General features: G+C 34.0%; 1 protein-coding gene and 1 pseudogene across 1 annotated transcript; both read left to right on the top strand.

Annotated features, from left to right (window-relative positions):
* The first annotated feature begins 8,897 nt into the window (after positions 1–8,897).
* LOC145002036 (serine/threonine protein phosphatase 2A 55 kDa regulatory subunit B alpha isoform-like) lies at positions 8,898–10,172 on the top strand (annotated as a pseudogene).
* A 3,269-nt stretch (positions 10,173–13,441) lies between these two features.
* Positions 13,442–14,296, top strand: LOC145038736 (vacuolar iron transporter homolog 2-like). Its single transcript, XM_078987022.1, has one exon. The coding sequence runs from the start codon at positions 13,469–13,471 to the stop codon at positions 14,090–14,092; it is 624 nt and encodes a 207-aa protein (XP_078843148.1). The 5' UTR covers positions 13,442–13,468; the 3' UTR covers positions 14,093–14,296.
* The last annotated feature ends 1,435 nt before the right edge of the window (positions 14,297–15,731 follow it).

Here is a 15,731-nt window from a genome sequence, read left to right as displayed (position 1 = left end):
TAGGGTGTTATTGAGTTAGGCCTTTGTGGGCCTAGTTTGGGTTTTGGAGTTAGAGGGTTTGTTTAGATTGGGCCTTATGCTTTGGGTGTAACCCTAAATGTTATATAAGAAAGATCTTTTTTGGATCAGTGTATGGAGTCGTTGTGTTGCGAACATGAGTGTAGGATTTGCTATCCATCGACTAAGGCGAGTCTTCTCACTATACTTACCCATGTGGTAATTTATGTGTAACTGGAGGGTCTTATTCGTGTTATTGATCGAAGGGTCTTATTCGTATTATTGATCGGAGAGTCTTATTTGCTTTTACTGAGATATGTGTTATTATGCATTTTGTCTTTGTGACTTATGATGTTATATTATTCTTTGTATATATTGAGGTATAATCGGTGGGTCTATAACGAGATGTGACACCGGAGGGTTTTCACTGAGACACATGACCAGAGGGTCCTTATCGAGATATAGTCATGAAAGGTTAATTATTTTTGTATGTGGCATTTTGAGGAACTCACTAACCTTTGTGCTTACAATGTTGATTTAAATGTGTTTCATGTACTTTTATAAATTCCAGGAAGGCAGAGGCATGATTGTACACATTCTTCAGCTTATGATGTCCTGTGGATTTTGGGATACACTGATATTGTTTTGACAATGACTTATAATTCTGTGATGACTTGGAATTTTTGAATAATTTTTGGTGAATTAAAAATGATTTTTTTTTTTTTTTTTTGAAATTTGAGGTGTTACAATTTGGTATCAGAGCCTTGATTTAAGGGATTCGGGCACACCCTCGAGTATGTCTGGACTCAAACTGAGGAGTTGATGACTTTTCATAAGAAATGATTTTTCATCACACGATTTTCCAAGGAAGTTAAAGAGTTTCGAAAGCAAGTCTGAAGCGGTGTGTACAATCAACCAGAGCCCAAACAATGATTTTCCAAAATACCCTTACTTGATTATGTGTTGCGATGAGCTGTTATTATGAGATGATAGAATTGCATGCTAGTTTAGGGACATGGATCTACTCAGTATTTCATGCTAGTGTGCCTGATTAGGAGAGATGCCTTTATGCCCTTTATATGAGTTAGTAGTGTTTCATGCTTATGATTAGTGATCTTCAAGAGTTGTGGCGTAGGATTGCCCGAGTTCGATGATGCATTTTGTGATGTGGTTAGAGCAGTTGGGGTTATAAGCTAGCGTGGTTTCATGTGTTGGTTTGGATAGCCTGTTTAGGTTATGTGCCGGTATAGGTTGCTTGATATATAACCGAACCGGAATATCCAAACAATGTGGTTTCATATATAAATTTAATTAATCAAAATGTTCTTTGACTACCACGATAATAAAAATGTGTTTACCTTGTACATAAGAACTAATAAATGCTTTAGTTTGAGTTAAAGTTAACAAAATGTTAAATTAAACAATATTTAGATTTATCAAGCACTCAAATAACTAATAAGTCGGATCTTAATTTATTTTAATTATATATATATATATATATATATATATATATATATATATATATATATATATATATATATTCGACAAATTTATAAATAGGAGAAAAATATTTATTAGACAAAAGTTAACATGGACTTAAATATAAGACTATTCGTTGAATGCCAAATAAAGTTACCAATAATTTAAAATTAATTTTGTAACTTAAATAGAGAATCTTATTAGTGTTACGTAGAGTTTTTAAAAATTGATTTGTGAAAAAAATTAATTAATTTAAAAAAAAAAAAAAAAAAAAAAAAAAAAAAAAAAAAGAAAAACAATACGAAAAGAAAGAAAACTTGATATTGGCCGGCCACTAAAGTTATGAAGAAACACCGCTCCATATATTATGAAACCATTTAAAAATGTTTTGTTATATAGTTTGAAAAAAAAACATACATCAGGAATCGAACCTGGGCTTATCAGTAAAAAGACACGACCATAGAAACTATATTATATTTCCAAGTCAACTAAAGATACATTGATAAGCATTCTACACACTTAGTATATATAATATAAAAAAGAAATTATTTTGGGGCCCATAATCATGGTGAGGCCCGGGACCATTGCCCAACTTGCCCAACCTATTGGGTCGGGCCTCGTGAGGGAGTGTTTTAAGAATGCGGGGTGTCGTAACATTCACTAGTCAATGTGGGAGTGTTGTAAGACTAGGGAGTGTCATAACACTCACTAGTCAATGTAGGAGTGTTATAAAGACTGTGGAGTGTCGTAGCATTCACTAGTTAGTGTGGAAGTGTTGTAAGACCGCAGGGTAGCTGTAGTATCCACTAGGTTGGTAAACAGTTGAGGGAGTGTGTGAAGTATATGAATTGGCTTGTAGCATTCTCTAGGATGATTTAGACCATTGTAGAGATGGATGTTGGATTGCAGGCGAGCCACAATGTTCTTGGATTTTAGATAGATCATAGGCCGAGGTGGAGGCCGGAGGTGATGTGTGACTATAAATCGATTTGTAGTATTCGCTTGGAGTAAAGTGAACTTAGTGATTGTGCGTGCAATGTGATTGGTTGAGATAGCTATGTTGGATTGAACGACTGTTGGAGTCATTTTAACAGATGGGCTAGAGAAGCCTTTATCGGTTCAACTTTTGGGTCGAGAGTCGATCTTGTATTTGGAGTTGGTGTTAAGCATTGCAAAGTAGTTAGGACTTATGTTTGCGAATATCAGTGGGTAGTTCCGGTCAGGCATGGTCATTCAGTTCGGGATTCGGAGCCAAATCATCCTAAGTTTGGTATTGGAATGGTTCTGTCCGCCGAGAGGTCAGTCATAGTGTAGAGTTTTAGCTCCCAGGCAGATTGGTAGGTTATTCTTTTGAAGACTGAGGGTAGAGTATTAAGGTTCATTCTTCAGATGGGTTTTGATAGCAGTATCGGTGGGTAGTCCTCGGTGCGAGATGACCCCTCCTTTTCTTTTGGGTTTTAGTCAAGATTGACTGGTGTGGCAGAAGAAGGCGAAAGGAATGATTTCTAGGACGAAATCTAATTTAAGTGGGGGGGAATTGTAACATCCTGTTTCGTACCTTTCTGTTATTTAAGGCTCGTGGGCCATAATTCGGGCATAAGAAGGTTTTGAGGCTTTAAAGAAGAAAGGTTTAGACCTTTTTGGATGTGGGTAAGGTAGGTTGTGTGATAAAAGAGTTCGGTTTGTGCATTAGAGCCCAAGGGTATCGGTACAGACATTGGCTGGGCCTTACATGAATTTTTCTATCTAAGTTCGAGTGGGTTTCGTGAAAAATAAAATTGATAAAAGTGTAGGGCTTCTCGTTAGCTTTCGATGGATATAAAGAACGTTAAAAACGGCGTTATAACTAAGAAGTTATGATCATTTAAAGTTAGGAGGGCTTGGGCCGAAACGGGGTATGCGGGGCGTAACAAATGGAAACGCATGGCGTCTAAGGGAAAAGTGACGGGGGGCAAGATGGGAATGTTGGGCGTTAGCTGAGCTGTTTCAAAGACTCATTTTTTGGGTTTGTCCCCTTTATAAACATCATTATGGACCCAAACCTCTTCCTTTCTTCAGCCTCCATCCTCTCTAACCCTAAGAACGTAACCCTAGCCTCCATTTTCGTGATTCTTGAGCTTTTTGGTGATTTAGTGTTTATTGTGGATGCAAGAGTTTCTTGAGGAAGCATTTCTTGTCTTGGAGCTTGTGGATCCAAGCCTTAATCATATTGATCTAGATCTAGAAAATATAAAGTTTGAATCTTGGTGGCTTTCTCATGTGGATTTAGTTAGGTTATGACTTGTTATTTTTTGGCCCTTGAAGAAGAAGGAACATGGTGATCAAGCTATTGTTGGAGTAAAGCTTCTTGATCCAGAACCTTCATCAAGTTTGCAAGCTACTAGAGGTATAAAGTTTCTATCTTGATGAATCATGTGTTTGATGTAGCTGGTTTTGGGTTTTATGTACTTTTTGTCCCAAAGCTTTGGTCTTTAAGAGTATGGACTACTCTATACCATTTGAGTTGTCCTTTCTGAGGTTTTTGAGTGTTCTAAGTCATAAAAATGTGATCTTGGTCAATTCCTTCCATACATGAAATGGATTATGAAGTTGGGGATTGGGTTTGAGCACATTTAACCATGACAAGGCATAAAGTTGGGAACTTTATGCTGTAAAATGCCTTCTTGGACCAGATCTAAGTGTTAGGTGAAAGAGCTTAAGGAGTTAAGGACTAAATGTGAGTTATTGGCCTCTTTAAGGAGTTAGAGTGATTGAAACCATGTTTAGGCTCCTTTGAGCCATGCTAAGACTTAAAGCCTTTGACTTTATGGATTAATTCATTATTATGGGATTATTCTGAGGTGTTGGACAATGGACTTAATGTAATAAGTCATTAGAACAAGAATTAGAATTTCGTCCGGAACGTCGTGTATAATCCCTAGAAACGCTACGTATTCTGACCTGAGTCCCCGTCAAGTGATTCGGCGACGAACGCTATGCGTTCCACCCATGAATATCGCACGTTTATCTAATCAGTGGAGTTGTGGGCTTTAGACTTGGACTTGTTTTTGAGGTTGGGATTTGATGTTTTGGGCCTTGTTGGGCCTTGTTGGTCCTAGGGAGTTATTGAGTTGGGCCTTATTGGGCCTAGTTTGGTTTTGGGCCTTAGAGGGACTGTTTAGATTGGGCCTTGTGCTTTGGGTATAACCATGAATGTTATCTGAGAATGATCTTGTTTGGATCAGTGTGTGGAGCCGTTGTGTTGCGGACACGAGTGTAGGATTTGCTATCCATCGACTAAGGTGAGTCTTCTCACTATACATACCTGTGTGGTAATTTATGTGTGACCGGAGGGTCTTATTCGTGTTATTGACGGAAGGGTCTTATTCGTATTATTGATCGGAGGGTCTTATTTGCTTAAACTAAGATATGTGTTATTATGCATTCTTTCTTTGTGACTTATGATGTTATATTATTTTGTGTACATATTGAGTTATAACCGAAGGGACCATAACGAGACGTGAGATTGGAGGGTCTTCACTAAGATACATGACTGGAGGTCCTTATTGAGATATAGCCATGAGAGGCTAATTATTTGTGTATGTGGAATTTTGATGAACTCACTAAGCTTCGTGCTTACAGTGTTGATTTAAATGTGTATCTGGTACTTTTGTAGATTCCGGGAAGACGAAGGCATGATTGTACACATTCGCCGACTTATGATGTATTGTGATTTTGGGATACTCTGATATTGTTTTGATAATGATTTATAATTTTGTGATGACTTGGATTTATGAATAATGTTTGGTGAATTGAGAATGAAAAAAAAAATTGTTTTGAAATTCGAGGTGTTACATACCTTATTTCTTCTCCCATTCTCATTCAATCCGATCCCATTTTCATATCTATTTTTGGAGATATGAATAATAATCCCTCATATTTGGGGGAAGACTATTCATATATCCAAAAATGAGTTGAAGTTTTGGTTGCCAATTCTACTCCCTCTCATTTTTATTTTACATGTTTCTAGTTTATTTTTATCTACTAATATAATTTAAATCTAATATTTAATATTTATAATAGCAAGTTATATCATTATTATTATTATATATATTAAAGTGTTCTCAAGAAAATGAATAGTGAATTTGTCATTTTTTTTTATAGAATTGGTTTCTATATTATTGTTGGGCTTCAAAGTTAGAAATAGTTTTGGTCCTTGCAATCAATATTTTTTAAACTTTTTAGGAACCTTTTAATATTTAAAGTTTAGTCACAAAAGTTTAACGGTTTGACAATATATATATATATATATATATATATATATATATATATATATATATATATATATATATATATATATATATATATATATGGTTTTGGTATCATTAAAAACTTTATATATTGATTTTTTTTGGGATTAAACTTCAATTTTTTTTCCTGAATATAACCTTGTATTTTCTTATTATTTTCTGAAAAATAAAACCATCAACTTTTTTTTTTTTCAAAAAAGAACTCTTAACTTTAAAAAAAAAAAAAAAAAAAATCGAAAAAAACCGTCAACTTTTCTTCCCCGAAAAGAACCCAAACATTTGACAAGTTATTTTGAAAAAAAAAAAAAAAAAAAAAAAAAAAAAAAAACCCTAAAATGGCCAAATAAAAAGTAATGATTTTTTTAAGAAAAAATAAAATTAAAGTTTAATCTTGAAAAAACACGATATATAAGATTTTTAATGATATTAATCAAGATATTTAAATCAGTTTTTTTATAAATAACTTTTCATATTGATTACTTTGTCTGGTAAAAAAAAATACAATTTCTTTGTGCACGTGGACCATGTGTTTGTTGTCTTTCTTCATTTTGTATAACTCCAAACACTCATCTATAAGGATGAGCTTTGTTTTGGACAGGTATCGAACTGAGTGGTATCGATTTTATTTTGTAGACCAAACCTATGACCAAATACCGAATCGTATATTCATGTTAGGAACCAGGTATCGATTTGGTTACAGTTTTGGACCAATGAAATTGATTCCGTGATTATTTTAGATAGATTTTATAAGACAAAAATAATCTAAAATCTCACTAGACATCATCAGCCTAGAAACCCAAAAAGTGTGCCCCAATGCTCCGAGGAGACATGGCCATTAGATCTAGTTATTATATGATACATATAGCATGAGATATGTTTCAAATAAATTATACCTAAATATATATAAGTCATTATTACATTGGGTCCTCATCGATCTTCTAGTTGAAATGACTTGACTAAACTAATTCCTACTGCTTAGCTTTCATACGTGCATTATTGAACTTTTTATTTGAATGCCAAATTTGATCTAGTATCATAATTTATAGTCAAGAATATATTTTACCAAAGAATATACTACAATTCGAATAAAAAATATACAAACCAAAGATTGTAGTATCTTCGGAGGTGCCAAAGCTTTTGAAGCACATTTTCAACTCATCTCTCTCTCTCTCTCTCTCTCTCTCTCTCTCTCTCTCTCTCTCTCTCTCTCTCTCTATGTGTGTGTCTAAATTTAATATGTTTTAAGCAAATCTACAATGACCTAATCGTTACAAAGAACTTATTAAAGCTAATCACTCAAGTTCTAGTTTTTTGGGGAAATATTTTGAAACACCTGTTGTTGTACGAGTTAGAATTAAATTGTTATCGTTTAATTTTTTTTTTTTTAAGTTTAAAAAGTTGTTGCAAAATTATGTCTCAAAAGTTAAATAAATCCAATGATACCACTCCCAGAGAGATGACCTTCTAAATATCCATATTATCTAACTAATGCTTCAATCATACATATCAAAATAGAAACACTAGACTTGGAAAGTTGACTTGGGAAGTCTAATGAGTAAACCCAGAGTTAGACTTTAGAATTGAATTGGATAATGACAACAATTGTATTTCAAAGTATATATATATATATATATATATATATATAGACACACACACACCAAGTCTTGAGGCATTACTTCTTAATTTAATTGTTGAGTTTCGCATAAAATGGAAGGCCACGACGTGGTTGAGGCATCACGACGACGTGACATGACAAAGTTAATCACGTGTTTCATTTTGATTCCCACGACGTGGCAATCTATGGGCCACGACGTGGTGACCTGTTATGACCAAAACCCTAATTTTGTGGCCTTGAAGCCTATTTAAAGGAAGTGATGGCTAGATTTTCCTCCACCCTCAGCCTCCATCACCTCCTAAACGACCTTGCAGCAAACCCTAACCTCTTGGGGATTTTTGTGCTCATTTTGCAAGTTTTTAACGGTTTTGAAGGAAGAAGAAGAGTTGGTGCTTTAGTTCAGCAAGCAAACCTTTCTCTCACTTATGTACATATTCTGGACTCTTTATAAGTCCTCATGTTTCCATATTTTGATGTTTTCCACCTTAGATCTAGGTTTTATGTCATGTTTTGGTCCCTTTGATGTGATTTGTATGGTTTGAAGAGATAAAGTTTGCAACTTTATGGTTTCTCTAATTACCTTGAGCAACATATCTTATAGATTTAGGAATTTTTGGTGGTTTGAAGACACTGCTTGAGATCTAGGTCATAATTCTTCATTTTTGACCAAGTTTGTGGAAAGACATGCATGGGTCATGCATGTCAGTTTGGATTTTTATTGACCTCTACGAGTCCTAGAACTGTTATGGAAATTTGGTTAAGGCCTTAGTGTACTGGGGGCTGAATGCTTAAAGACATTTATACACCATCGCCACGACGTGAGGGGTTAGATGTCACAATATGGGGACTAAAGGAGGGTCGTAACTATACTGACGCCTAGTGACCACGACGTAGCTGAGGATTTGGCTACGACATGACAACCATTAGATGAGGATTTTGATATAGACCTTGACTTTGTACATTGACTTTTTGACCAAGTTTGAATTTAGGTCAACTTTAGGGTTTTTGGGTTGTAGTTTGAGATTTGGTCCTTGTTTGCTATATAGGTAATCTATAGTGCTGATTATTGGATTTTTTATAAGTGTTGTTATCTTCTAGACTGTGATGTGAGTTTTCTCACTATACTTTGTACTGTTGTATGTGTCCTTGTTTATAGGATGTTGTTATGTTGTAGTGATCTCTTAGATTGATAGATTTGTATGATTACATGTGTTTGCTGGTTATTGTTATTTGTTTGCTTATGTCGACATAGTACGGTTGGGTTGAGGTAGTACGAATTTATGTTGTAGGTCAAAATACCCAAGGCAATCCATCCGTGTGTTTTGGGCCTAAGGGTAATGTAGTTTAAGGACTGTGGTCCCGGGGACAATCCAGTCTGCTGACTATGGGCCCAGGAGCAATACAATTTTATATTATGGCCTCGGTATGCATGAATTGTGTGTGTGTGTATGTATATATATATATATATATATATATATATATATATATATATATCTTGCGTAATCAATGATAAAACAACTACATCTATTTACACTTTGAATACTTTCATTGCAATTGATGTCATTTCAGCTATATAATTTCATAAAACTGGTGATCATCTTGCAACCGGAGATCGTGGAGGTCGTGTGGTTTAATTTGAAAGAACTAACCAAATAGATGTATGCTCCATGATCATATTCTTTGAAATTTGTTCATTTATATAGTTAATTCATAATATAACATGAAAATGTATAGTATAGCATGGTGTGCTTCGAAGAGTTCTAGAAGGAATGGATTGTTCCAGCAGCCGCCACCTTGAATTCTGTTATAAAACAGAATTCCAAAGTCATGAGTCTCAGGTTTATTGTCATGTTGTGTTAATTTTATCATAGATCATGTATATTTATTCTCACATTTATGCTATTTCACTTTGAATATTTAAAAAGCTTGGAAATTGAAGAGAAAATCAACAAGATTAAATGGTGTCAAACAGCTAACAGTTCCCTTTTTCTGCTATCCACTAATGATAAAACCATAAAGTTCTAGAATGTATTAATATAAAAAGTCTGATACTACTTTTTGGGATTATTTTTTTGTACATCAATATATGCTAATTTCCTTATATTTTTACTAGGTCGAAGAAAAGAAGATCAAGAATATATGCAACTTTAATATAGACCCTTCAAATCATTTGAGCAATGGTATTATTAGTAGTTCAAATGTACATACATCTCTACGATTACCTATGGTAGTTCTATGCAACCTAATTATTTATTATTTCTAATAATTAATTAATTATTTATTTTCATTACAAGTTCTAACTTTTTATGTTCGGGTAACAGTCATGACTCTAGCCTTTTAAGTAGATGTAGAAGAACATATGTCCATGCTCATGACTATCATATTAATTCCATTTCTAATAATAGGAGTGCTTCAATGCCTTTGCTTTATTTAATATGCATTTAAAATGTTATCTGATTAATTATTAACTATTTCCATTTTGTAGTGATGGTGAACCATTTATCTCCGTTGATGATTTACGCATAAACCTGTGGAACTTTGAAATCAACAGTCAAAATCTTGATATTGTTGACATGAATCCTGCAAACATGGAAGACTTAACCGGTAATAATATTTTTTCTTCAAATTAAATACTAAATTATAATATTTTCAAAATTGCTAACAATTGTTTAAATCTGTTTGTTTCAAATGTTATAACTTCAACGGTAATATATTGGCATATAGTAGCTCAAAAGGGAAGGCTTCTTGATTTGAGGCAATCAGCTTTATGTGACAATCATAGCAATATGTAAACCCATAATAACAATATAGTCCTATTTTTTCCCGATAATAGCAATATATATGTCCATATTAATATTTTGTACAAAATTCATAGTGAAGTCATCACATTCCGCAAACAAATTGTCCATGCAAGAATATCTACAAAAGACAGACCAAATTACTATGTAACCCTTTCTATCGATAACAAGCACGAAGTGGCCAAAATGATCAGAGTTGTCTAACTCCATCATCGCAAAGCGGGGCTCCTCATCTAGTTATACATCAATAGCTTACATAAATTATTATATGTCATTCTAAGAAAACTGGAATTTGAAATGTGCATCCAATACCAAGGAATGGGTGAGAAGCTTCACTCACTATTTTGTATTTTTATTTTTTTTAATAAAATTAATTCTTTTTTATGATTTATAATTTTTAAATTAATAATAAACATAAATTTTAATTAAAAATAAAAAGCATTTCATTATTTAAAATAAAAAATACATTAAACCTAATATTTAAATAAGTAGAAAATTAAAAACCAAAAAAAACGCAAACAAAAAATCAAACAAACCACGACATAGAATCCTAATTAAAAAAAAAACAAAAACAAAATACGTCACCCGGAATCATCGATCGTCCCCATCGTCGTCATCATTCTCCCGCACGTTACTCTCGTCATTGGAATCTTCGCTCTCGACGAACATATCAAAATCCCCGCGTGATTCGTCAAAGAAATCATCGTGAGAAAACTCTTTCGGTCGCTGAATATGAGTCATATAAATGTGCTCCACTAAATCGGCACGAAGGGCGTGATGAATGTCGCGATTGTGTATTTCTCTTATATTCGCCATATACTCTTGTGTACCTACGGCTACTCCTTCGACTTTTGGCAAAACTTCATTTTTGTTGTACCGACATATCGCTCTTCCTTCGTCTTCAAGAATCATATTATGCAATATGATAAATGCATACATTACGTGTTGTAACTTTTCACTTCATATGACATTGCCCCGACTGCTAATACTTGCCAACGTCTCTTAAGTACACCAAATATTCGCTCCACATTGTGACAACCCAATATTTCGAATCAATATAATGACCTAAAAGTCAAGAATTGTAATCTCTTTTGATATAATGGAATTAGTGTCAAAAATAAAATGTTCAAAAGTCTCTATTGGGTTGCCTAAAATGATAGTTATCATGTCAAGATTTTCATAAATATAAAGAACACTAAAATCTGAGTTATAACGAAGAAATTATGGTCAATCGAAAATTCGTGTCAAAACCGGTAAAACACGGGCAAACATAAGAAGTGAAATTTCAATAATAATTTTTAGCCTTAGGTATCTAAATGAAAGTCGTAAATTATACTACACCGTGAGTGTGCATAAAAAGAATGTCAAAATCCGACTTCGTATGAGGAAGTTATGATTTTTCTAAATTTCGGGATAGCGGTAGACAACTAAAAACTCGAAATAGAGATTGAGGGATTTTTGGCCGAAACAACCTAAATAAGAATCGAAGATCTCAACAATAGTAGCGCAACGGTAAAAACTCTGACAAAAACGGACACTGGATGAAGAAGTTAGGGATTTTTAACGGACTTTTCCTATCCCGGCCTGTTAAAAATATAATATTAAAAATAAATTCAAAATTAGCCGACGGAGTCTAAACGAGAGTTGTAGAGCATGATCTCACCTACACGTGGATATAAAGAACGTCGAAAATAGAGCTCGTACGCGGAAGTTACGGATTTTACAAGTTTGGGACACAAAACTCGAGGCTGTCAGGCAGCTCACGACGTGAACATGTGACTGATGGGTTCCAGAGCCTATCAATGAGTTATCAAGTCTACGAGAGGAGGCAGGTCGAGCTCACGACGTGAGTCACCCATACTCATGACGTGAACCTCGGATTTTACCCCTATAAATAGAAACCGATAGTTTAGGGTTTAGGTGATCAATTCAGTAATACGAGTAGACTTCAGTTTTTGGAGAAGTGACGCTAAGTCGTCAATTTAAAACTCATTTTGTCACCATATTGTAATTTGTTTAGAACAAGTATTATTCAACAATGTAACTCTTAAATTATATATATGGTGGTTGTTTTACTTTCTTTGCTATGTATTCAATTGTTACGATACTATATGAAATCATCCGCCCTCGAACGATTTCGTCGTTCTGGTCTAGGGGTGTGACACATATCCTTCATAGCTGACTCTTGCGCCTCTTTAAACTTTTTCCTTTTCGGGTCGTTAGGACATGTAACGATTTCACAAAAACAGACAATGGATGATATATACCGTCAGTCAGATAGTATCCACGCTTATATGCTACCCCATTTGCTTGAAAATGTACATCGGTTTTGAAAGTATGCAACCGTTTTCGTCATGACGGAACCGATAAACTTAACATCCTCTAGAACCGTCGAATCGGATAATGAAGATGATGACATTTTGATTAATATTTTTGGAGAGAATTATAAGGTATGGGTTAGAAAAATGGTTAGATGTTGTGTGGTATTTATAGTTTATATATATATATATATATATATATATATATATATATATATATATATATATATATATATATATATATATATATCCGTTTGAATCAAAAACAAGAAAAAAAATAATAATAAAGATAAATCAAATGAGGAGTGAGAACGTGGCATCTCCACCCTCCACCCTCTTTCCCGTGCTTCGTTTCCCACACACAGTGTGGTGTTCCCGTATGCGGGAATCATCCCGCACCCCTCCTCACATGCCATACCGTCTGGTCCTAGTAATTTACGACCAAACGCATGATCTCCTAGGAATAGAATTCCAATTGTTGCAAAATCCCAAGGAATCCTACAAACCAAGTGCTTTCTTTACTTTTTAAGTCTTATTTTTCCTTTAACGTCAAATAGAAACAATTTCACAATCATATTCCTATTTTTACTTTTCTTATGTCAGACTCACCAAATTAAAATAAATGAAAAAAAATATTGTCCTATATGCATAACTAACAAGCATCCAAAGCCTTAATTATATTGGGATATATAAACAGATGTTTTATATTCAGAAATTAGTTTTTTTTTGGAAACGAAAAAAAATAAATAATAATGAGTATATTGTTTATATTTTTATCAATGGGGATCAAGTATTAACTATTTATAGATAGACCAAAATGTCAAACGGTTTTTGTATTTACCAATATTGTAAATTATGGAAGAGTCAAAGGATCATTTTTGTAATTAAATTCTTCAATGTTTTCCTTATAAATAGCTTACTTGTAGGCGTGTGTTACCCACACTCAAATCACTTTTGCTTCACTCATCTATAATGACTACAATCCCTGTAAATAGCATTGTGCACCACCAGCCCACCCTTGAGCTCGAACCCAAGGACCTATTCGACTACTCAAAACGGTCCCAATGGCTACGAGCGGCGGTCCTAGGAGCCAACGATGGCTTAGTCTCCACCGCATCCCTAATGATGGGTGTTGGAGCCGTTAAGCAAGATATCAAAGCCATGATCTTGACCGGCTTTGCTGGCTTGGTAGCCGGAGCTTGCAGTATGGCAATTGGAGAATTTGTATCTGTTTATTCACAATTCGATATAGAAGTCGCTCAGTTAAAAAGAGATTTCAATAGAAGAGATATTGAGGTAGCTGAAGCTGATGGCTTGCCAAACCCTTGGCAAGCCGCAGCTGCATCAGCTCTAGCTTTTTCTTTGGGTGCTATGGTGCCTTTATTAGCCGCTTCGTTTATCAAGCCTTATAAGGTGAGGATTCTGGTCATGGCGGGGGCGGTGACAGTGGCATTGGCGGTTTTTGGGTGGTTAGGGGCGGCGTTGGGGCGGGCACCGGCGGTCAAGTCTACGATTAGGGTGGTGGTTGGAGGGTGGATGGCTATGGCTATTACATATGGCTTAACAAGGTTAATTGGTGCAAAGGGGCTCCATTGAAGTCTATGGAGCATTACTTGCATCTTATATCATGGTTTTTATCCTTTATTTATGAATACTTACAAAATATATAATTTGCACCTTTTATTTTAAATCAAGCTATATTTCTTTAAAAGATAGGGGACCCTTATGTATGTATATAGATACACAAATGAATGCGATTATTAACCATGTGTTTTTATTTATAAACAACGTTTTCGTACTTGTCCACCGTAAATCTTTGATCGACTTAACAAGATACGAATTTTTTCTTTGCCTTTTGTAATTGTTTTCTATTAAAATGAATTTTTTTTATATCAAAAGAAGATTTAAATTCTATTTATGTTAATCTTCTACATTATGCTTCCACTTTTTTTTCAAAACTTGAAGGTTACAAATGCGTTGCCCAAGTGGCCAAGTGTTAACAAGACTAATAAGTAGACTGTTAAAAATGCTTAAAAATCAAAAGTGCTTATTATAACTTCATTTTCACACAATATTATATGGTAACTGATTATCTAATTTGATATATTATATAGTCACTTTCAACACAAACATCTGTGATAAGATTCAGGGTGACCCTTGTGTAGGCACGCACAATCCGTACTTTTCCTTTAATAATTAATATCCTTTTTATTTTAACTTTTTTTAAAGTGGCATTTTCTTGATTAATATCCTTTTTATTTTAACTTTTTTTAAAGTGGCATTTTCTTCTTCCAAAACTTTAAGTCAATATTCACGATCTAAATGTACAAATGATTTTTAGGAAATTGGTAATTCATTCGACACCATAAAATTAAATAGATTGACATATAGTTTATTTATATCAGTAGTTTATTTACCATATATTTTTTGCATTTTATTTTTGTATTCCATTAAACTCTATAAAATCCAATATACCGCCAAACCCTATTTTCGTATGACCTTTTGACATCCCTAGCAAAAAGGGTATGGATCCACAAAAACACATGAAGGTTAATACATAAAATACGAGGTGATATAAAAAGGGTATGGATCCACAAAAACACATGAAGGTTAATACATAAAATACGAGGTGATATAAAATGATTGCTTATTATTTTTAAACTTGACGTATTGTTTATTATTTGTGTATTTGATGTATTATTATGTAACAAAGATGTCAGCCATGTCAATAAGAAGTTGAGAATTCATACACGACGTCCCAAAATTCAAACATACACATCATCTTTCTTACTTCATAAACATTATAATTTTTCTTTGTCATGCTAAGAATGTAACCGTCCGTAATGGTGTTTGCCTTTTTTGTTTTGTTTTTATGTAATAAAGATTTTCTTTATATAAGAAAATTGATCTAGGAAAGGAGACGTGCACGTGGGTACTAAAAGCCAGTGTACAAGAAGCAACCTCAAAGAGTTGGAAAAGTGCAAATAGCACCCATGAAGTTTTTGATATTACACGCAACACCCTTTATAAGTAGAGACGTGCAAAAGCGTAAAAAATATTGATTAGTAATTAAGGTATAAACTTTTACTATCATAATTCATAAACACCCATTATTTTAGTTGTACATAGAGCACACTTGAACAGAAGTTACAGTACGAAAATCATCGATACAATGTCCACAACATGCATTTTAATTATGCTAAAATGATCCACAACCACAAACTTAATTAATGTT

This window comes from Lactuca saligna, chromosome 1 (genome assembly GCF_052625555.1).
Source record: "Lactuca saligna cultivar CGN05327 chromosome 1, ASM5262555v1, whole genome shotgun sequence".
Taxonomy (NCBI): domain Eukaryota; kingdom Viridiplantae; phylum Streptophyta; class Magnoliopsida; order Asterales; family Asteraceae; genus Lactuca; species Lactuca saligna.
Note: the sequence above shows the minus strand (reverse complement) of the source record. Positions and strands in the feature narration are given on the sequence as shown.

Excerpts from the sequence above, each read along its gene's own strand:
- LOC145038736 (XM_078987022.1), top strand. The coding sequence starts at position 13,469 with ATGACTACAATCCCTGTAAATAGCATTGTGCACCACCAGCCCACCCTT.